This window comes from Anabas testudineus, chromosome 10 (assembly GCF_900324465.2).
Source record: "Anabas testudineus chromosome 10, fAnaTes1.2, whole genome shotgun sequence".
In the NCBI taxonomy this organism is placed as follows: Eukaryota; Metazoa; Chordata; class Actinopteri; order Anabantiformes; family Anabantidae; genus Anabas; species Anabas testudineus.
Genome location: NC_046619.1, coordinates 7,343,825 through 7,368,037, shown reverse-complemented (window position 1 = coordinate 7,368,037; position 24,213 = coordinate 7,343,825). Strand labels below are relative to the sequence as shown.

The 24,213-nt window shown below is 41.0% G+C and overlaps 1 protein-coding gene across 1 annotated transcript; it reads right to left on the bottom strand.

The window, feature by feature from the left end:
- Positions 1-3,689: 3,689 nt before the first annotated feature.
- On the bottom strand, positions 3,690-5,335 carry tmsb2 (thymosin beta 2). Its single transcript, XM_026358049.1, has 3 exons — positions 5,214-5,335; positions 4,003-4,107; positions 3,690-3,759 (listed from the first exon to the last, which is right to left on the bottom strand). The coding sequence occupies exons 2-3, from the start codon at positions 4,100-4,102 to the stop codon at positions 3,722-3,724; spliced, it is 138 nt and encodes a 45-aa protein (XP_026213834.1). The 5' UTR covers positions 4,103-4,107; positions 5,214-5,335; the 3' UTR covers positions 3,690-3,721.
- Positions 5,336-24,213: the final 18,878 nt, after the last annotated feature.

Below are 24,213 nucleotides of genomic sequence, written 5' to 3'. Positions count from 1 at the left end.
CATATAAAACGAATATATTGTATTTGGATGCACAGATGAATAAAAATAATATATTCACCTTAGGTCCAGTCATGAGGAAGTTATTCACGGTCCTATGAAAAGAAAACAAGACAGTCACGTTATTCCCCTGTAACTATACCAACAGCAAAGATACATCACACTCTTGTCGTTCTTAAATTAATTCCTCCAAAATAAGTGACATACCAAGCGAATGCAAGGGGAACATGACAGCACATGGACAGAACCACGGCTGTGAGGAGGTTCAGTGGTCCCATAGCAGCTGTATTCCAAGCAGATGCCTGTGTGTTGGTAGGTATCCCAGATGTGAGTCCCAAGAAGGAGGGCGAGAACTGAAGTTGTAACCAGACTGCACGCCGATGATATTTATATGGTCTTGCTCCTTTGATTGACAGATTTGTCCTGCAGGTAACGTTTCACTGTGAAAATGCGCCAACGACGACATTGATTGCCGCGTCCCACAGACAAATAGGAGCCGTCGTTGAATAAGTGCACTTCAAAGAAGCGAGGCAGACAGTTGAACAGCCCCTCATTCATTCACCTGTCGTTCCCAGACTTGAATTCTTACGCGCATTTTCCCACAAATTAAAACATAGCCAGTAAATTCAATCAGTGTATGATCACACACGGACAATAGGCCGCAAATAAAGCATCATAGTAAAAACACAGCCATTTAATTCCAGTTTGTGACCACCATAGGTGAAGTTTGGTTTATTAAAATGATGCGTAATGATTGTCCTCAGTAAAGCCACTGTGTTTTCTACTTAGTATTTCATAGAGCTCTATGACACTCACTGACACATTGATGTTGTTAAAGGATTTAACCCAGCACCACTGGCTTTCCCCAAACTATGAACCAGCAGCGACACATTACGGAAACATAACACTGAAAAGCCACCATGAGGCCTCCCGTGTAATTGGAAACGTTTGGGAAATGGCACCGGTGTCCCAGGGGGAACGACAGGGACTACAAAGCCATAAAGTCTTTCAGGAGCTGACGGGACATAGTCATGTAAATACCGCCTCACACATGGGCGACATTGGCATCGACGTGGTAATAGGATAATAGATGTTCCCCTGGGAAACAACTTGGTGTGAAAACAGTCTGGAATTTACAAGAGTATAAACACATAAGAGTTTTAATGTTGAGCCATTACACTGTGAGTTAGGATGCGAGTGTAATAAGTTATGATTTAGAAGTAATAATCATGATATATTCCAAATCTGAAAGCTGATTGATATTGATCATCGTTTTATAAAGCTGGGATCATCCAGCACTACTTGTTTTTCTTTCCTGCTGATTATCTTCCTTGATTTAGGATGCTCCATCATCAACAGGCCACCACGCCAGTTTCTGTCATTTCATACTAATAACGACACTTGATGCGAGAGAAGTTAATGATTAACATTACGTTTTGTTAAAAATGAAATCGCTGACACTTGTCAAATCCCCTTTAAGCCACTCAAAAAACCCTTAAAACAACAATCCACTCAGCGCGGCGCACAATAGCAGGACGGTTGGGCGAGGTCCTGCGCACAATAGAGGCGAAGTGTAGGTGAGGATAATCCTTACTAATTAGATATCAGCCACATTCACTCTGCAGCACCACTGAAACCCAGAGCCCTCCAACACCTCGCTGGGAAATAATACAGAGCGATTCAAAATCAATCTGGGAAGCTTCATAATTTGTCGTTGACTGAAAGCTCCTTTAACGATTTTAATGGGTTAATAACCCGCAAACAATGGTGCTCTAATCTAACGGGGCGTGATTTGCATCAGTGCTACATGTCCCAGAAACATCGAAACTTCCAGGGTGAAATCACGTGGGCTCTCAAAGGACAAGTTTGGAGAAATCATTTTCTTTTTTATTTCTACAGGGCGAATAATATATATTTTTATAACATTAATAAACACTAATTTTATCGGAAGTGACATTATAAAAGTCTAAAAACAATTTAACCTCTATTTACTTCTCTATGAGTTTTATTCTTCATGCAACTTTGGATAACATTTATTCCAGCTGAATTACACCAGGCTTAGAATAACCTAAAGCGTAAATCTGCGTTTATTAAATATTTCAGACACATTGGGGCATCCAGGCTGAGCTGGGTGGGTGATTTATGGCGGTGCAAGGTGAGAGAAATGAGGCTATAAAGGATCAGGAGGTGACAAGCTCGACAGGTTGCGGATGGGTGGCAGGATTACAGACGCCAGTCAGGCGGATATTTTGGGCTGTAAATGACTGTGGCAGTGCTGATGTTATGGACCCCCCCCCCCAAAAAAAAAAGAAAAAAGTAAAATATTAATTGTCTTATCAACAATGCAAAAAGTAAAAATAAAATGCAATCCAAGCCATAGTTACTTCACACTACCACTATTATTATTATTATTATTATTATTATTATTATTATTATTATTATTATTATGGTACAGCCTGTAGCTCCTCCACTTAAAAAACAAACAAACAAGATTTTAAGTTTTGCACTTTCTTTATGCTACTTTTTGTGACAGCTTCCTTTAGTGTGCCTTTCTCCTGTGTGAAATCATGATGCTGCCTCTGCTGCTGATATTTACAAATGGAAATAAGGAAATTCATTCAGTTATTCAGTAAGAAACTGTTCCCACCCTTCAAATACTGGTTTTGACCACCAAACATGTTCTATTTACACCTATGTAAAGAAATTCAGCAGAGATCAATGTGTAAGAATCTGGTTATTCTTTCTTCTGCTGCTGCTAATAATTTGGAGTGATAACCTGGATTGTTGCTAGTTCATCTTTTATCTATTAACTGCAGACAGATGAGGCTCTTTTAGGTCTGCAAACCAAGCTAGCTCAAAATGCTAGCATGCTACCTTGTTAAGCCTCTTAGAAAGTTCATATGAGTGGAGTTTGGATGCTGAATTCATTTATTTTACACTTTTATAAAATATTCATAATTTATTAATTTATTCAAATGGCTTCTTGTAAATATATCATGGGGTTTTGGAATGCACATTGCAAGTTATTATTTTTTTTCCTAAATGAGTCTGTCTGTAAAATATGGTCCCAGCTACTGCAGTGAACACTGTCTAGAATCTAACGTGATCTAAATTGCTCTAGTGTTATTAGACGAGTATGGCCTTCAGTATGCATGAGGTGTGAATTGCATAATTGTAAACTGCAATAACGTGTGTACCATACAGGCCATTTGTAAAACCTGTGCACGGATTGTCCGTGCCTCATGAGTATGTGTCTTACAGTGAATCGGCACATTGACATAAAGGAGACAGCAAAAGCACAGGTCTGACTGGTTCCACGTCTTCATATTTATTTCATAAAGAAAAGTAAAAAGTTTAATAAGAAAACATCCCACATGGTTAGACTCCCATTGCGCCCATGTCTGTAGACAGCCCCCACCTCCCTGTAGCCTGGATGCCTGCCTTTCTCTCTCTGCTACATCACTACACCACTACCCAGTTTGGCAATAATGGAGACATGCTAGCTACAGGCTAACAGTGCAAGACAGGCACCCAGGCTAAAGATTTTCCACCCAAGTGGTAAGAGAGCCCCCATGTGAGGATGCCATATAATCATACAGCACCCCAGGGAGCTCAAGAGCACCCTTTTCTGAAGACAAAGTAAGAGATTGAAATACTGTGAGAATCAAAGGAAAGTGCTTTTTGCTGTGGCATCTCAGCTTCATTTTGTTCATGTGCTCAGAAATCAAGGTGTGGCATCGCCTTTCCTCTCTTGCTCGATGGCTGTAAAAGAAGAGAAGAAGAAACAGTCGGTGAGCAGGTTTGTGTTCAGTGACTCTTTGAGGGCATGCTGCTCTATAATCTGCTGTCTGCCAGTGATGGCTAATGCTGCAGCAATTTGTCTTTGGCTGCTCTGCTTGCTGAGCTTGTGGTCATTTGAAAGCACGCCCACACACACACACACACACACACACACACACACACAAAATCAAAATTTTTTCCGAAATGCACATGAGGGCGACTTACTCTCTTTGGTGGGCAGAGGGTTTTTTTCTTTTGTCTCTGTCTTCTTCAGCTTTGTCTTGTCGAAACGGGCGATCTCAGTCATGTCAGGCTTGTCAGACATTATGGCTGTGAAAGATGAGAAAGACACCTGAGCACCCAGCTTTGACCTTTCCCGTTTGCCGTCGCGTTGTTCATGCAACCATAACTCAACATCCGTTTTGGTACAGTGTTCACTTTATTCCAAACGTCTAGTAGCAGTGTCATTAATAGAGCATCACAACATCAGAAATGCAGGCAGACTATTTCACATAAAGGGAGTGGCCAAGACATGTGCAGCTCAGACATGCATGCATGTGTGGGAGGAGGCAGCCTCCCACACATGCTCTGTCTTGATATTGCCTTCTCCAAAACGCCGCTGTAGCTAACATGTGCCTATTTTTACCCAGCTGTCTGTTCTTTCCTTTGTCTCTGCTTTTCCTTCTCCAAAGCTCAGGTCTTTGTTCTCTTCCTCCGCATCCCCCCTCTCTCTCTTTCTCGTTCTCTCTCTCTCTCTCTCTCTCTCTCTCTGCATCAACCCCTGCAGCCTTGTGGATCTAGGTAATGCTCCACAGGCTCCACTGCAGTCATATTCCTGACCTAGCCTGAGGTCTGACTAATCTGCCTTTCACAGTCTGGACCAGTTATGCTGGTTTGAACCCACTGCTCTCTGAGAGACTGCTATGAAAATGTGACAAGCCTGCACCACCAGCCTGCAGTGAATCATTGGCAAACCAAGCTACTGTAAAATTATATTCACTAGTTTGAATCTGAATGAAGCCTTACAGAATTTGTTTGGCATAGACACTGACATCCTGGGCTTGTAGCCAGATATTTGTCTGTTTTCAGTTTCTTATAAAACAATAACACTGAATCATTTCTGACTTACTCAGAGCTACAAATACTGTCTTTATTAACCTTTGCCAAGTCTTGACATGTCATTATATCAGCCATCCGTTTCAATTAATCAGTAAAACCTAATTATCCAAACATCTGTCCTATTGTTTCCTTATCACAGCCATCATCAGCCTGCATCCTTCTCTCACATCATTTCTCTGCTGCCATCAGCAGTCAGCTTCTGTTCATCCAGCCACACCCCAGCCCTTTGTCTGACTCCTTGCAAAACAGAATTAGAGAGAGACACATGGACGCAGACAAATGAAGAACACACTAAAGGATAGATGAGTCTTTCTTACCGGTGTTCCACACAGCAGTGGGGTAAAATCCACCAGCGGAGAAAGCGGGGTGGGAGAGAGTCACAGAGATGGAGAAGGGATAGCAATACGGAAGCGGAATGAATCTGCCGGTGTGTGCACGCCTGCCTGCATCCAGGGTGTGGGTATAAGAGGGAGGGAGGGGGATAGAGCAAGAGAGAGAGGAGAGAGAGAGCGCGAGTGAGTGCCTGAGAGCTTGGTCAGCCTTCCTCCTAAGGCATCAGTATTAATGTTCTCGAGGGAAATGACTAGAGCACGCTAACCACTAATAGAAAACCTGTAAAATGGGTAAAGTATTATGTGTATCACACATTGTTTTTCGCTGAGTTGGTCAGTAATAACAAAGCAACAAGCACAAGCGGTAAGCACAAGAATGACACCAACCGTTGCCACGTATTACATCATTAATAGCTCAAGCAAGTGCTGCAGTTTCCGCCCTTAAATGGGATTTTAAACAAATAAGAAAAACAGTCCAATATACAAACAGTGATACAGAAATGGCCACAAAAGTCAATGTAGGTCACCACTATGTCCTATTATTATGTGACTATTATAGTCATTACACACTATAAAACATATCAGTGTTGTTGAGTATTAATAAATTAGTACACTGCATAGAAGCCCTGTTGACATATTTAATGTTTATTTGGGAGATGAATGGCACAGGGCACTCAGGGAGTATTATAATTCATAATCCTTTTTGCAAGTCATTGCACTCTTAACTATTTATTTCTCTAATGTTTATTTTTGTAAGCACAAGTGCTGTGCTGTATTTAGCATGGAGCAATTTATAGTGTCAGCTAGTTTGCGATGCAGTGACCTTAAGAGGGCCTTTATACATATACTAAAAAAATAACCATACACAACAACACAAAACACAAAGAACGGGCCAATAATCACCGGATCAAATCATTGGTGCTCTTCATTCAAATGTAAATATTTGTTGTTTTTTCTTAGTCTTCTTTGGTCATAAGCCAAATTATATGTATATGTTTTTGTCTTTTTCACTTATCTTATTCTCTTTTATTTCTGACAAAGACTTTTGAGGACATCGCCCTCAATCTTAGCAGTTTTGACGATTCTGACATTTTTATAACCTAAATTATAAAAATTAGTAAAAAAATTAATAAAAATAAAAATCCACCAAATTGATCAAAATAACTTGCAGCGCTGCACACAACCATAAGCTTGTGTGTCTTGCACATGCTGTCATTAAATACATGCTACCATGTGTATCACAATTGCTATTTACAGTACACAGCGGAATAAATTATTTTAACATGACGTCCTTTATTTTTGCAACTGATCAAGCACCTCTTGATTACATTAGGCTCTAATAAAGTGGTGATGTTTAGAGCTCATGCTCCTTTGCTGACATCATGAAACCTGTTGGTTTTTAGTCTTTAATCTTCCCAGCCTGCTGATGCCGGCCACTGAGGACATCTATCTTAGAGCAGAAGGGTCATCTCAGAATAGCTCAGTGATGATGAGTCAACATGACCTCAGAGCTTGAAATGATACAAGCCATGTGAGGTGATGTACAGTGGATTCTGGTAATTATTATGTTACTGTGTGACCTCATATTCCTGGATGACTGTGGCTTTTACTGAGCTCCGTCCACATCATTATTTCTTTCAGTACTACTTCTTGGTGCTTTGTGAGAAGGCTACAGCACTACCTGCTGGCTAAAGTGTGGACCTGCTTCATTTGGCAGGAGCCTTTGTCCATGTGGGCTTCACACACAAAATGTCTAACAACACGCAGCCTTGCTGCACTTTGACTGACACATGGCACACTTAATGCTCCACACAATACAAAATCATTTAGACTAACCTGTCTGATGACCATAGGGAGCTAATTATAATCCCCCCACTCTTGAAATCAGTGACTGACAGCATTTCTGATGTATCTTCCCCATTGACCTGTTTGTTTCTTTGTGATATTATGGAGGGGAAAAGACCTTCTCTTAATTTGCCTGAGCCCTCCTGTTAACCTTTATGTTTGAAATGTTAACACATTTGAAGGTTAGAGACAAGCTGCACACTAACAAAGGTCAGACACAGCAGCCAAATGACCTGTCAGAAAAATCTGAAAAGCCACTGCATGTCGGTGGATGATAGCAGACCGATAAACCTTTTTGTCGATCGAGTCTATCTCTGTGTACATGAATGATGGTGGGAACGATAAACACATTGCAAAGCCATGTCTGACAGCAGCCAGAAGATGGCAGCATTATGCAGGTAAAGAGACGATCCGGACAATTCTCAAACGCTGTATGCTGAGCACTTGTTGGCTGCTTTTCCTTCAGCCTGTGGTCCAGCTCATACCAAACCAAATTAGTTTTGTTAGATCAGGTTGTTGTTGTTAGATTTTGGAGACCAGATAGCCCTTAATTAGTAAAAGTTTTGTATCTCATTGCCGATGGGATGCCACGTTGCTGCGTTGCTGTGGTGGCTATGCCAATTAGCTATGCCTTGAAATCTAAATACTGTAAATCACCAGTAGTGTCACCAACAAAGCACCAGCATGCCATCATACCTCCTTGACCGTGGTTTACATCTGAATAGCACATGTAAAGACCACTTATTGTGTGTCTCATAAAGACCAGTCTGTCCACTGAGCTGATGTGAATTACTTGTGTTTGTGGCTCAAGCGGTTCTCCTCTTCTTACTTGTCTCCCCCACTAGTGATTTCTAATGACAGTTTGAAGGCATGATTTACCCCGTCTCCTCCAAATATGTTGAGATATATGTGCTACTTAAGATCTGGCAAGCACTGATGCAAACTGAGTTTGTGTTAACTGGCGATTTCTAAAGTTGGTAACTCCAATGAACCTTTCCTCTGTAGAGGAAAGTTTGAATCTTTTCCTGGGACTTTTCTTTTTTTTCTCTGTGTGTGAAAGCCAAGTCAAGCAGTTCTTGCCATAATATGGATTATTACAGTAGGAATGTGATATAAAGCATTTAGTTGTATACCAACATTATAGCACAATGCAAAACTGCCTTGAAATCATCCAGCAGGCATGTTTTCTTTTATTACTATATTTACTATTCTAATCTCTAATTCCATATGTGTGTCCTTTACCTTTTGTTTAAATGTTTGAAAGCTTTGTTAGTTAGTGAATACTGAGCAGTCATGCTCATATATGGTGGAAACACTGGATGGCAGCATACGACTGTTTGAGACAAGTAGCTGCATTGACGTGAATGTTGTCTGAGAGACTACCAAGGTGCAACTCATCCCCCCAGCACTAACCACCATAACAGCTTGTAACAGCTTGAATCCTAATGTCTCTAATGTGATTTAAAAAAAAAGAAAAAAGACTTCACACTTTTCTAAACAGTTTCTCCCATGCTTGTGTGTTAACAGCAAGTGGGATTTCTAGTGAGTTAGCTCAGTGTTTGATACTGTATGAGACAACAGGAGATGACTCAAACAAGTAGAGAATGAAGTTTCTGTTAGAAGAAAACATGTCAGTCAATATATTATCACATATTATCATCTGTAGGAATATGATATATATTTTTCTTTACAGTAGACGTGTTTAAGTGTTTAAAGTTGAAGCTTATTATTTTCAGTAAACTAGTTTTACTTGTCACTGCTTGGTTTTAATATTGATTTAAATATGTGATTTAATAAATAAGTCATTTTGAGTATTGTACTGAGTACCTTATACTGAGTAATCTTTTTTTTCTTCTTTCTCCCAGACTTAGTAATTTAACTTACATTTGCGCAGAGACTAGAAACAGGGTGCATATGCTAACCTGGCTCTGTCTGAAACCACATTTAATTGTGATCACACCTCAGTTTTGAAACATAATGCATTCATTTGTGATCTTTAGACGTCCTTATAGGAGGATTTTGTGCCCTTTGGACATAATCAGATTGACTATTTTCCTGTGTTTGCATCTCTATGCTAAGCTAACTGCATCCTGACTGCAGCTTCATGACATATAGAGATTGTATCTGTCTTCTCAGCTCACTCTGGGCAAGAAAGCAAATAAAGCTAAAATGTGAGAACCTCTCCCCTTTCCCTTCTCATCTAGTGGCAGCTTCAACATGCCTACAGAGAAGACGCTGTACTGCAAGATGCATTTATTGTTAACAGGCATAGACACAGCCACTGGCACACAGGTTAGGTTATTTTTCATCATTCAAGTTGATGGAAGATGGGTTTAAGTGTTGGCACTGGAGTAGGCAATTTGCACCTTGGAACAGAAGAGAGGAGACATTGTTATTCAACAAGCACAGCTCTGGCTCAAGTGTAATTACCAATCACATTCATACAAATTAAATGCTGCTCGCCACTTTTATGATACTTAAACCAAAAGAACACGGGGAGAAAGTCACTCTAACCCAGATATGCATAAGCCTTGTAAAAATTAACTACTTACTTTAGTAGTCAATGTAAGAGTGCTGAGTTATTTATAAGGCAAATCGTATTATTCATCGACGAATAAAGCGTTAAACCAAATGGGGCTGTTGTGCAGGCAAACCAGAGCAGAACTGAGTAATGTGTAGGACGGGTCACGACAGAGCAGCGGATAGGTAAGACCAGATAAGTGTGCTGCCTCTGTTCATGATGTCCACAACTAATGATGCAGCGTTTGATTGGTACCTTGCGTTTCATCACCCAGCCAGTGAGCTGAGGGCATCTCAGTGTTTAGAAGTTATCTCTCCTAGCCAGCTGGAGTACAGTGACAGAGGTGAAAAGAGGAGGAAACGGCAGATAGGGAAGAGAGGAGAGATGAGGAACGAGGATCCAAGAGGGGGGAAGGGGAAGATGGACGATTGGAGTGGCTCCTTGAAGTATTTACACAAAAAACATGTTTGTAATGCCCCTTATCGGGCATCAGAGATCTTAAATGATCTTAAACTTTGTTTGTATAGTAAATATCCTCCACAGGCAACATCCTTGCCTCGTCTCCTCCTCCTGTGTTTGCTCTTCTTTCTCTTAGGGTTAAATTACATACATTTGGCATGCACACAACAGAGCGCTTGAATGGATTAAGCAAATGATCAATCCTTTTAATCCACACATCTGTAAACTGACTGAATAATAAACATACTCCTTAGGCAAGACCTCCTTATGCTTCCCCTGCCTTGTTCCTTGTTCCCCTCTGCCAAATAAATATAAATGTAATAAAATGTTTGTGGGCTAAAAGAAAGATTATTAATAGAATGAAAAGAAAACTGTTACAATCCCACTAAATAAGACTCCTATTAAAAGCAGAAAACGCACTAAATTCAAACAACGGTACTGATGCTTTTAGATGCAGCTTGGAAAATCAATCAACAAATGTTAATTTTTAACAAACGACTCGTTGATTTGTTGATGACTTCTTATGTTGATCAACTTATTGATTAATCTGATCATTCTTTTCAGGTATATCTTTGTATTTGGTACATTTTGTGTCTTAGGTTTCATTTTACCTGTACAGAGACAGTTTTGTCTTCAATATATTGTAATATTCTTTATGTCTGTATGTTTGCGTATTGGTGCAGTTGCTAAAACTGCTGTCATAGAACCCAAGGGTGCGTGGTTCAACCAGAGTCAGGTAATCTGTATGTTTGTGTTGACTCTGCCTTTGTTTCGTGCAGCTCTCCAGATCATCTTTTGTTTGCTGAGTGATTTTGTTGTTCTTGAATCCAGCTGTAGAAGCCGCACAAGTGGCTAATGTGCATTACAAATATGATGTATTTGCCTATCTCGGTTAATGGTTTTTATGTGTATATAATTTGCTTGTCCCATATGGTGTGGTCATGTGTTGGCAGAGAAGAAGTCTATAATAAATCCAGGCCTGACAGAAGTAAAAGAACGTGCAAATGAACAGAAGAGGGAGTTGAAGTTACACCAATTCAACAGCAGCTACGAGCACAAAAACACAACACACATACACTCACAGTTCAACAACTGAACTGTACAGTCAAAAATCAGTAGAAGAAAACAAGTCAGTACCCTAGCAGCCCCTGGTCATGCTGGGGGGAGGAGGGTGCTAACTGCTAGAGAGCTAGGAGCTAGAAAGCTTTAGAATTATTTCTGTTTCTGCATGAATATGACAACTTACAATGTGCTCATATTTCAACACAAATCCAACAACGAGATTAAAAGAACCTAGTTAAACAAATGAGACCCAAAAGATGACACATGTTCATTCATTTACTAAAGACAAATATTCAATCTTACACTTTTGGGTGTGGTGAAAGTAAGTGAATCTCTAGGATTACTAGTGCCATTGAAGGGGAAATTAGAGTCAGTTGTTTTTGTCAGAGGGATGGCAGTCGCATGTGACTCTAGGAATCCCTGCCTTATGAAGAGAAGTCTGGGTTTTCGATATCAAAGTCTGATCTTGACAACACAGACTTGTAGAAGTGTGTCACGGCCCGAATAAAGAACATTTCTGAACATCCTAGAAGAGGATTTGGTAATACTCACTAGACTGGAAAGAGTTACTAAACAATGTGTAAAGAGCTTGGCTTGATCGAGCCATGAATTCTGAGTTGTACATGCAAATTCTATACAGTAACGTCAAGGTCTCCACCTGTGAACTGAGGCTCAACAGAAAGTGATTGCCGGCTTCAACCAGCCAAGAGCAACTACAGAAAAATAACACTGACTCAAAATTCAGCAACACACCTTTTTTGTTTTAGTTCATTTTAGATTGAACAAAAGACAATTTTACAAAACCCTTCTCCAGACAACTCTTGTTTGCTGCTCTTGGCTAAAGGCAAGTTGTAGATTTTTTAAGAAAAGAAATGCACCTTTATTGATACAATTATGCTATTTGACCTTAAATAATGTTTCTTTACATTATTGTAAACTGCAGCTGATGCTTAATTGTTTGGAGTAGAACTTAGCAGCCACTGGGAAATCAGATGTACATGTACATCACCACTTTGCATTTTTGTTTTTAGGAAAATAACATCTTAGTGCCGCAGCTGGTCACAGTTACATTTAATTTATCATTGTCATCATAAAGGGTTATTTCTCGAGTGTCTGAGGACAGGTGTGAGTCAAGTATCACTATCCCTTTAAAAGGTAGAATTTTCAAAGTTGATTTTGTTGACCGATCTTCTAACTCAGTCAGTTTATTTTCTAGACATTTGTGATGACCTAGGCAGTAGCTCAGCCATGGGCTTTGAAGTCAGTCGTAAAGCCGAGTTATATGATGCTATTTACAATCCTCCTTAAGAGTTAGGCCAGAAGATTACAACACGTGTCGCTTACTAAAATGTATAGTATAGCAAAGTGCAGCAAAGAAGTATTGCATTGCAAATATAGGCTATTTGTGGTGTATTTCTTAATACTATCCCTTCATCGTTTAATTACAAAGCACCCCTCTCTCTTTACTCTGCCAGTGCCAAAAGCATTTAATTTTCACTTCAGAAATCAAATACATGAACAAGTATTTGGTGCTTCTCTGCTGTACCACTAAGCCTTCCAGTGTCAGTAATGATATAGTCATTTGTGACCTTATACAGTAATAAAGCTATTAGTGATTTACTGTAACGTTCAGAAAATGCTGTGTGGGCTGAGTGAGTCACGCAGCCCTTTCAAAATGGTGATTATTCGTTACAGGAGCTTCTAGTTATTTATAACGTACCGTCCAAGCGCTTATTGGTGACCAAAACACTGCAGCATCTTCACCTCTCAGTCTTTTCACCTAAATAGAGTTCAGACATTGTCATATATTATTGAGGAACGCAACAGTTGAACACACTCTGCTGGCACACTGGTCCCCTCCCCCAAACAAAACAAAAAAGCAAAACTTATTTAAAGCATCTCTACTGTGTAATACAGAATTCCAGCACAGCCTACTTGATTTAGCCATGATGAATTATAATGGCTTTGTCAGTGCAGTCAGCCCAAGTTTGTCAGCCTTTGAAATGCGAGATCAATGCCGAGGTTGACTCGCCACTGAATGTGAAGTGGCAAGGTCAGCATGTAGACGTCGTGTTCGCAAACGCAGCCAAGACATCGGCAGCAGAGACAAAAACTCATCTTTTATTAGGATCAAAGAAAGGAGCACCCACGCAGCAACACACACACACACACACACACGCACTTTAACTAAAAGACACACACGTCCAGTACACACAGTATTTCCGTTTCGTTCTGATCCTCAATTCATGTTGAGAGGAATTGTGGATCACTAAGGTGACAGTTGGGTTTTTGTTACCATGACAATCAGGAGTTGAATAAAGGATCTGTGTGTATGTCTGTGTGTGTGTGTGTGTGTGTGTGTGTGTGTGTGTGTGTGTGTGTGTGTGGTGGGGGTGCTCACATGTGCCAAATCCAAAAAGAGCAGACCACAAACACACAGTTCCACCGCTCCACTTGAACAATGCATTCACCCTTTTTTTCGTCAGTCACATCTAAACTACTCCTGTGAACTTAGCAGTCATCTAAATCGTCAGAATTGAGTCATGATAATAAACTGAAAGTACATCTGGGAGAATACGGAAGGCAGGGGATGGAGCTTTTTATTATGCACGTTCCTGCACCAGTGGCAACAAAACAAAACTGCTTTTGTTTGTTGTGTTGTTGCAGCTCCACAGTGGGTGGATACAAGGTGACATCTGTTCAGGAATCCCTGCTCATACACCTGAAAGGCTTTGCCGCTCTTCCTCTGAAACAGAGAGATTAATAAATGTCCCTGTGACTGCTTTAGGATTTTAAAAAGCAGATGCCGGCTGTGTCTGTGTGTGTGCGCGCGCGCGCGTGTGCCAGTGCATCATGGCGAGCACAATATGCTGTGCGTTATCTCCACACAGCCACCTGTTTATATGAAGGGAGTCAACCAACGTCGTATGAATTCCAATAAGGCTCACCCTCGGAGTACACACTCTTCATCAGCATGAAGCTAGCACTGTTCACTGTAATCTAAATCCCTTGGTTGAAAGCTGCGTGTGTGTAAGAGAGACGGGAGGACGGTGGCAGGAAGGGAGATTAAAATTGACAGTTTTCAGTGGTCTTAAGGGCAACATGCAGAGTGGGGTTAAGATAAAGAGTCTTTAGTATCAACAAGGGATTGATCACTGGGTTAATTAGCGAGAACCACACTCATAATGACACTGACAGGTAGAGACTCATGGTCATGTAGTTCTCCCCTTTTTTTCTTTTCATTTTTTTTTTCTTTTATTATTATGCGATTATCTATTATGTAAACCACTTTCTTTGTAGCACGACCAAAATGTGCCGTTAAGGCTGGAGAACAAAGTTTGAACAACCTTTTTTTACAAACTGAAACAAGGAATAAAACTCTTCTGTGTCACTAAAAATAGTTGAATATGCACTTCACGTGCTGCTCCCATTTTCAGTAAGAAAATAAGACTTTAAACTGGAAACGTGTCGAGAATTAAAGCTGCTAATCTCGAGGATTAATACAATTGAGTTTCCTGGATTTTGGTAATGCCCTGTTTCCCAGGCTTTGCCCATTAGGCACCTGCTGCTGTCACACTCCAATGGCTTCACAGGAAATTGCCTGGTTTTAGTAGGATGAGAGCATGCCAGGGCATTTGAACTCAATCACAGAAAACCACTTGCACACACACACACACACCAACACACACACACACACACACACACACACACACACACACACACACTTACACAAAGACAGGAAGTGAGATTTTGCTGGTCTTGTCCTGGCTTCATGAGCCCAATTACCAGCTTCAGCTCGTGTTTGTGTGTGTGAGCGCGTCAGTTTGTGTCTGCAGGCAGGTGCATCAGCAGACCCTGACAGTCAGATTTCATGCACCGCAGGCTGTACCACAAACAGACACACTCTTCCTTGGAGTAGAAGACATGATTGGCCCACAGCTCCTTCAAGAAGCGTTCACAAACATGACAATTTCAAGGAGCCAATTGTGAGTGTGCCACTGGCCATTGATTACCCTACCACCATACTTCCTCACCTTCTTGTAGCAACTTGAAACCAAACAACAGAGATTGAACCACTCTTGGGTAAGAATACTGTATGTTTGTCAACCTTTTCTCAAAGCAAAAAGGACACCTTGAAACTCTAACTACTGTACTCCAGCAGTGCACCCACAAACGCACCACTGACAGTACGCGAGCTCATTTGTGACAGAGAATCCCTTTGGCTATAAAATCAACCCACATTACCTAGTCCTGAATTACACTGACAGGGTGATTTCAGATTTTTTGTCTCACTATAGGGACGTATTATTTGTTATGCATAATGTTTCCCACCTATGGTGTCCACTCCAGAACTCTTCCACTCAGTTGCGTTTCAGTTGCGGTGTCAAAACCGAGCATGGAGCTTGGAAGTTCATTTTGTGTCAACAAGTAGCTTCCCAATTTTCTGCCAGGGCCGCAGGATATAAAGTTTATCAGAGTGACAGTGCATTTTACAGAAGCCTTACATTAGAGCAGACAGCCTGTTTACTCACTTACACACCATGATTACACTCCAGACAGATCATTATAGGATGGATATATAGGTTCTGAATATTTTATGTTTGAACTGTAGAGTAAATGTGTTGGTTTGCAAATGTTGCTTTACTTTTCTATGGGTTTAGTAACTTTATGCTTTTAGATGCTTATAGATTGGGTTGTGTCAGTCAAGGGCTAAGTAAACAAGAGCCGCGGATGTGTGCATGTGTGCTTGGTTGCATGCGTGTCAAATTATTTTAAGTTAGAATTAAAATGCTGCGTGTGCCACTATGAGCTTCTACTGTAAACCAAACAAGACGGCTGCTCTTTATGTTGTATGCTGCTTTAATTATATTCACCACAGGAACTGTGTTTGCATTCTTTCATTTACTCTGTGATAAGCGGCGGAGGCAAGGTCTGCATTAATTAAGTATGTGTCTATTTGAATCCACGTTTGAATGACATCGTATGACACATCTCGATGGCCATCGGGAACATGTAGAAAAACCACAAGTAGCTCATGCTAACTAATCCTTACATTGAATCTCTGTAGATAATCACATTTTTGGGGAATGTCACCTTGCCTTTCCAGTAGGTGTCATACTTTGGTTTATATAGAGCAACTGTGCTGAGCTTGTCTGACATTGACTGAAGAGCCCCCCCTTGTGGAAAGTGTGCAGGTTGCTCCATGTCAGTGTGAGATAGGATCTCAGCAGGTAGCCCCGGCACGTGCACGTGTGTCAAAACTGACCTTGGCCCCTCGGCTCAGCCTGGAGTGAACTCATCTACTTTATTAACATGAAGCATGAATCAAACCCTTCGGAGCCTATTCACTCATTTGGCATCCTGTTTTGATCTATCTGTAAATCACACGCCAGGCATCTGTTATATTAAGCACCAGTGAGAGCAATGCATCACCCAGCAACACATAAAAATGTATCATTGCAGCACCAAGACAGATGAACAACAACAGATGAAATACTGCATTTCTGTGAACACGCGGCCGAGCACCTGCACCGCCTTCCCATTCCCAGACAGCCTTGTACTCATGTGCTTTCACACTTGCACTTTGCTCACTTTTAAACACTTAAACCAATATGATGGCCTATTTATATGCAGCATAAGTTGTTATATCCCCTTTTATTTCTTCTATAATTCTCTCCTTTGTTGCACTGCCATATGACATTAACAGTTGCTTTATTATATCTAGAGAGACACCTCTACTAACCCCATTCTCATTTCTCCAGCGCTCCTCTTCTCCTCTTCACCCAACACCAGCTCCATGTACAGCGCTCTTGGGGAGGAAAAGTAGTAATTAGTATGCTGATACATGAGCAATCAGTGTTGCCATAACTAGTTAAATAGCTATTTCCACCTCTTGCTACGCAGTGAAGCTTCTAATGCGTGTGTGTTTGTGGGTGTATGTGTGTGTGTGCGCTGGAGTGTGTCTTATAATGAGGCTGAAGTAACACAGCGGTGCATACTGTTCTTGTCACAGTGAAAGGTATAACATTGATGACAGATGCTCTCACTATGTGGTCTAGCACTGACTCACTCCCATCTATCTGTCTTTCTTTCCATCCGTCTCTTTCTACGTGCGTAGGGGTTTGTGCAGTTACATAAGAATCCACACACATTCCTGGGATATGCGCCGTGTTCGTTTGTAAAGCAAAGGAGCGAGGGAGTGTTACCATGACGATGGCATTAGAAACCAACCTTACATCAAACCGTGTGTGGATATTTGTGTCTTCTTGTTGTATTTGTGTGTGTGACTGTGTGTGTGAGTGTGTGTGTGTGTGTGTGTGTGTGTGTGCTTCTGCATTTGCTTCCATTAGAGCTAAGCCACAGAAATGTGGGCCTTGTGGTGCAGTAAAAGTGGAGAAGAAGGAGAAGAAGAAGAAGAAGAGGGGAGGAGGATGTTGAACCGATGCAAAGTAGAGGAAGGATTTGTTGTTGGAAAGATGCAAGACAGAAAGGACAGGATGGAAGGGAAAAAAATGAGAATGCAGGGGAAGTTAATTAGAGGGAGGAAGATGCTGATTGTGGACCCAGATGTTTCCAAATGATTTGCTGATAACCTCCCCCTCAACTCTCCCTCTCTTTCACGCCTTTGAATATGTCATTTTGCCAATGCAGTGAGCAGCTTGTGCACCTTTGCCAAAGCTATGAGTAAGCTGTGTGTGGGCTTGTGTGTTTGCATGCATGTGACTTTTGAAGTGTACTTGCCTGTGAGTCTGCCTGAGAGTGTGCGCGTTTGACCTGACCTACTCTGATCAGATTAGTAGTGTTTTCCCTAGCCAATGCTACGGGGTGTGAGTCCATGCTTGACCGACAGCATGGTTCACCTCTCCTTTCCCTCAGGTCCCCTATATCCCCTTTTTCTCTACTGACACGCTGGCTTCCTCACAGGATCTTTGATGTCAGAATAAAGTTTGAGGATATTTTCTTTCTCTTAGCATCATTTCAATATGAAGCACTGCAATCATGCAAATCCCATCCCATTATATTTGTTTGTCTCAATAAGTTGAGAATGAATTTACATGAAATTTGACAGGTTGAGACAAGGGAGAGCTTTATTTTTCATGCGAAGGCCGTGTTCAGACTGACAATAGCCATGCATTAAAAATGCAGCCTGCTCATTTCAGAGAAATCACTGCTTTTGCACAGCAGGGCTTTGATAAAGGGAAATCTGGACTATTTTGCAGGGTTGTGCTGCAAGAAAATTGTACTTTGTTAGTCAAATACATGCAAATTGTAGTTGCAATGATAAGGTGAGTACAAGTTGTTAACACATATATTATTGCATATTTACTAAATGTCAGTGTTATAATGTCAGTGTTTCTGCAATCAGTAGCATTTGCAAACTGCCAGCTTTGAACCACAAGAGTCAAAGTGCAACAAAGGAGTGGCCACGTTTTGACGTTGATAGACATCACACAATAATACATGTGATATATTTTATGAACAACCTGTAAGATGATGTTCTACTTATTGAAGAGGCCCCTGCAGCTGACTGATGGCTGATTATTTAAACAGTGTGAGGGATTTGCTGCTCGTTGTCACAGAGCTGTTGAACTCACATGGGATGTCTGTAACTGAGTTATCAGACTCACATGAATGAAGGTTTTTGACTTGAAACCACTAGGGTAAAGATGTCAGAAGAGCATAGCTTTTTTTGCTTTTTTTTTTTGAGTATTTGATTCCTAAGTCTTCTGTTTCCTGTATCTGGGAGCCATATTGACAGCAGTGAAGTGCATTATGGGCTTAATGGAAATGTATAGTGATATGGTGTATAATGAATCAACAGCATCACTCAACTTCACACAGCTGCTTGATTTAAAATTCATCCAGACACTCACGTCCTTTTCACCTAATTTAAACTCTCCCCTGATAACACACACAAGACCAGGCTATCTCTTCTCTGCTATTACTCAGCCATCTCTTGGAGTAGTCTATCAACTATGTGTTTTCTGAGCACTCTGCACCCATTCTTCCCTGTGCCCTTCAGAGACCAAGGGACAAGCTCATATCCTTGCTTTCCTGCAAAGTTTTAGAGAAAACTTTAATTGTACTGCTCACTCATGTTTCTAGATTGTCAGTGTCTTATTGGTTCACATGTTTAGGGGAAAAAGTGCAGTGAGGTATGAAATCTTCAATGCTGGGACATAATGACGTCTGTGCATCTGCTGCTTAAAGGGAATTAAAAGTGACCCAACCGAGATCAGACCTCAGAGAGATAAAGAGAAAAGTAACTGATAGGTAAACAGGTGTATATTAGAGAGTGTGGGGAAAAAAGGCACAGGAGTGAAGGGCGAGCAAGAAAGAGCGAGCGAGTGTGTGGTCTCAAAGTGTTCAACCTGCCAGTCAAGTTTTAGGGGGTTATCTTTGGGAGCGAGGGCACCTGGCTTAGCTGGCTTTGCTGTTGGGATGGCGGCTATCTGTGTCCACAGTCACTGAAGATGTGACAGCAGTTATCCTCTAGTGGGCACAGATATGACACTGTGTCATTATGTGCAAGGCATAAAACATTCACAGCAATAAGCTTGTCTTTTTATGTTCGCTTCTGTTTTGTTGTGTCCAACATGCAAACGCAACGCAACACACACATACTGTAAACGGTAGCAGTGGGTTGCAAGGGCAGACAGAATAGAACTGGGTTATGTTTGTTCACCATGACCAGTTATCTTCCCCCAGTCAATGCAGCACATGATGACTCCCTGAGTGGCTTGAAATTACAATCAGACTCATGTGAGGTGAGAATATTTTCGATGGGCGCATTGACTAGCTCCTCTTTTGCACTGAAATACACTCAACTGCACATACAACATAGTGCACACCTACATACAAAATGCACCTAACACACACAAGTCTATATGTTGGCAGCTGGCGGGAGAAATCATTTTGACAGCTGAACACAAGATTATAAATCCCTGAGCTCTCACCTCAAACAGAAAGACGTCAGAAATCCCCATGAGCAGTGACAGTAGGAGGTGGCACTGGCACAAAAATCAGTGGTAGAGCTCAGAGCAAACACAAATTCTAATTTTAAGAAACATTAAATAACACAAAATGCTCAATGCATGAAACACATTAAATCTATACCTGTCATATGTCACATGTACATCAATATTTTCTATTCATACTTTTCAGTTGGGTGACTTGTGCAGACCTGGAGTGCAAAAGACTGCACACTCCATAGAACTGAACCACAGATCTGTTAATTTTCCACCTGTTCCAGGCAACAGATACTTAGACAACATATCAACACAAGAAAAAAACAAAGATATGAGAGCAAATTGCAGGTTTTGGGCACTTGCAATCCCTATACACCACCTGCCACACTATTTCAGGCACTAAAAACAGCGAAGAGCTCTGCCAGAGCTCCACTTTGGTGATGTCTTTATATATGAATTCCTCCCTTTAGAGTGCCGCCAGTATAAAAGCTCACAGAAGTGCAGACAGCTACATGTATTTTTAAGGTGGATGGGTGCATAATGCTCATGTTTGAGAGGTGAAAGACAAGAGATTGTTGATTGTTAAAGTGATCCTGTGACATCATGTGAAAACCCACTACGTGTCAGTGTGGAATCCATTCTCCATTAAACCTTCCAACAGCAACCTTAGCTGTAGCTGCAGTGGAAACATTACACTGCAGCTGTAACTAATGATTATTTGCAATCTGGATTAATGATTAGATTACCAAAGCGTCAGTACTCAGTAAAAAAGTTAATCAAAATATCCTACAACACAAAGTTGTTTAAGAAAATGTCTCATGGTGTATAACCAGCCATTCCTTAACTAACCTACCAGTAATACCCAGAATTATCACATTTGACAACTTGGGATAATCTTTTGTTTGGCATTTTTCTTGAAAAATGACTTAAACACATAATAATCATTACTGATCCTTTTTTTGTTCTGTCACAGGATGGCATATTTACAGATCATTATATAAACTGCCCGTGTATAGGAGACATATTCAAACTGCTAATTTACTCACTTGTCTTTGTAGGCTCTATTTACTTAGCTTCTACAAGGACAATGAATAAAGCTTGAACACCTTCTTCTCACTGTGTTCTGATGCTGTTTTCTTATGTGTTTACTGAGCAGACCTCAGAGAGTCAATTGACTGAGACAGTGAAATCCTTTGCCTGATTGTTATTCTCAAAATAATGAATGCCTCACTATAGGAATAGCAGAATTAACTAAAAGCCTCAAATATTTTAAATGCAGTTTGAGGTACAGAAAGTTGTCTTTGAAGTGAGTCACAGATCAGGACGTGGTGCTTTTTATCATCCTGATTCTGGGCATATCCTGCACCACACTACACTGCAGAGCGGCAATGATAAGGCTGTCTCCCCCTGTGAGGCTAACACCACCAAGGCCAAAGGCTGACTACAAGATGTTTCGCCAGAAGACATCTCTCATTTCATAAATGCAATTTTCCCCTTGATGCGGGAACAGTGGTCACAGTGGAGGACAAGTGAGGACACAAGGCGCCAAATCACAAAGTCCAGTGTGGTTATGAGTCTGCATACACGTATAATTTGACTCAGGTCTGATGATAGTGTCTCTATTTCTTCTGTCACTCCCACTCATATTGACATTTACCTATTTGCATTTACCTGTCTATGAAAACTAGACAGGAGTTTGATTTTACTATTAAAAAAACAGCAAGTTGTCTTCCATCAGCGTTGTGGTAGAGGTCCCATGAACCTGAAATTTCACTGACCAGCATGACACAATAGGTAAATCATCCTGTCACAAATGGTAGCTATCAGGCCTGTTGATAAGGTCGGAACTGGTTCCAGAGAAAGTTGCACAGCTCTCCACAACAGCGAGGTGCTGACCTTCTCACAGCAGGGTGACAACCAACAAGACCCTGCCAACATGTGTATTCTGACAGCCTGGCTGCATGGAAACCATTTGAAACTCAATGGGAACCAGTTCTGTCTGAAGAGACCACTCAGCATAAGCACTCAGTGGGTCTAAAGCAGAGTGTCTCTCTTCAAGATAAAAAGATAAAAAGTGCAGTATGTAATGCACAGTTTAAGCCAGAAGACATGTGACAAATAAATTGGATGTTATGACAGGAGAGAAAATTACAATTAACAAAATGTTTGTTTAATCTATACAGAAATGTAAAAATCAAACAATTTTTAAATGTTTTTTTTACACTCTATAGGAAACAATAGCCAGGCGCGGTAACTGCATAAAAACATCCCAGAGGCTTGTCGTCACAACAAGCTTGCCAGGTCTGGTACCGCTCACAGGTTTAATAGTATCTCAAACCCACAATCTATTGTATTGTATTGTATTTACATTGAACCACAGTCCCTTTATTTCTTTATATGACGTCTTCTGCGGTTTCATATTGCGACTATGTCCGCTGGATGTTTCCCACAGCAGCAAATGTAAGGAGGCTGCTGGTGAACAAATGGTTTGTTTTGTACAGAGTGAATGTAATTGAAAGTAATCCAGTATCTGCAGGACTCTAAGTGGTGAATCACATATTGTACAGCAGCAGAACAAGTAAGTGTTCTCACTGAAATAAGCGGTACTATCTACTTTTTTATTTATTTTTCAAAGCAACAAAGCCCTTGAGGCAACACTTTTTAAACACACAAGCTATGAGTTCCCACAGCATAACTTTCCCCATATTTCTATTATAGCCATTCAGATCTCCCATCTGCTCTTGTATCTTCTTTCCCGTCACTTCCCAGACCTCTTCAACCGGGCTGCTTTCCTCTTGGCCCGTTACATTTCATCATTTTTGCTATCTCTTCTGTCATAAGTGGCCATCAGCTTTTAACAAGACACGGGAGGCCAGTGAAGCAAGCATGGTTAAACGCTCTCTGCCCCTCCATTTCCCTCACTTGTGCACAGTGGTGATGGAGTCTCATGTCTGGAAGCTTTATTTCCCCTGTGGGTACTCTAGCATATTGTGGGTCATTTGTAGCGCTTAGATGGCTGAGCTAGTGAACAAATCTCAGCCTAAGCCTTCTACAGAGTGCATCAGTCTGTAAGCCTACAGCCAACAAAGAGAGGGAGGTATCGCAATGGATGATAGGTTTTCTGCCACAGTGAAGTAGCTATGGGGCGATCAGCTGTGATTGCTGCAGTTGCCAAGAGGATGTAGCATCCGCTGTCACTGTGTATCATGTGAAGCATACATATCTGACTAACTCACACAGCATGTGTTTGTGGTGGTGTTTGAGGTTTCACAAATGAAACCTGAACACCACAAGCACAGGTATCAGTTACTCAACCTGAACAACTGAAAGAAAAACAGTAAAAGAGCTCCTAAATATACACATGCTGGCTTGATATGGGGTATCATGCCCAATTGCTCATGCTCAAGTAGAATCAGCTGCAGATCTTGGGAAGGCAAAATCAGATGATCCCGCCCAGATCCATTTGAACAGTTTGAAAAATGTTGGACCATTGCTACTTACTGTATGTAGTTAGCTGACATGTGGACCAGAGGAATCAGGGATCAAACAGCCAACATAAGGAATTAATAGACAACTCACACCAACCTCCCTGAACTCCAGCGATCCCTAATACGGGTGTATTGTATTTTTAGTATCACTCTTACTCAAACCAAAGCACGACAGACCTACCCTGACTAGTTATAGTTGCATAAACTGTGGTTGGACAATCTCTCTTAGATGAGGAACTCACTGAATGGTTAATTTCATGTTTCACATTCAGTGATATTCATTTATAGTTCAAAAGCTGTAACTGGTCCATTTCAGGCAAATAAACAAACACTGTACAAACCATATCCCTACATGCCTCCAAATGGCTGTTCAAACAGATATGGGTGAGATGACACCAATTATGAGCAAAACAAGTGATTAATCTGCAGCATAAAAACTATTTACTGATAACATTTAAAAATCTGGGAAGGTTAATGGAGCTAAATCTCCAGTGTCGAAGGTGTGAAAATGTGCAATAGAACATTGGCATTCTGGCAAAATGTATATTTGGAGCCAAGACAAAAGCCCATCTGCTGATGTGAGCCAAGAGAGATAAACAAAATGAGAGGGAAGCAGACAAAACTGCTTTTACATTCATTTC

Coding starts and splice junctions, on each gene's coding strand:
- tmsb2 (XM_026358049.1), bottom strand. CDS start 4,102: ATGTCTGACAAGCCTGACATGACTGAGATCGCCCGTTTCGACAAGACA. Junction 3,760..4,002: donor CCCTCTGCCCACCAAAGAGA/GTAAGTCGCCCT, acceptor CTTCTTTTACAG/CCATCGAGCAAGAGAGGAAA.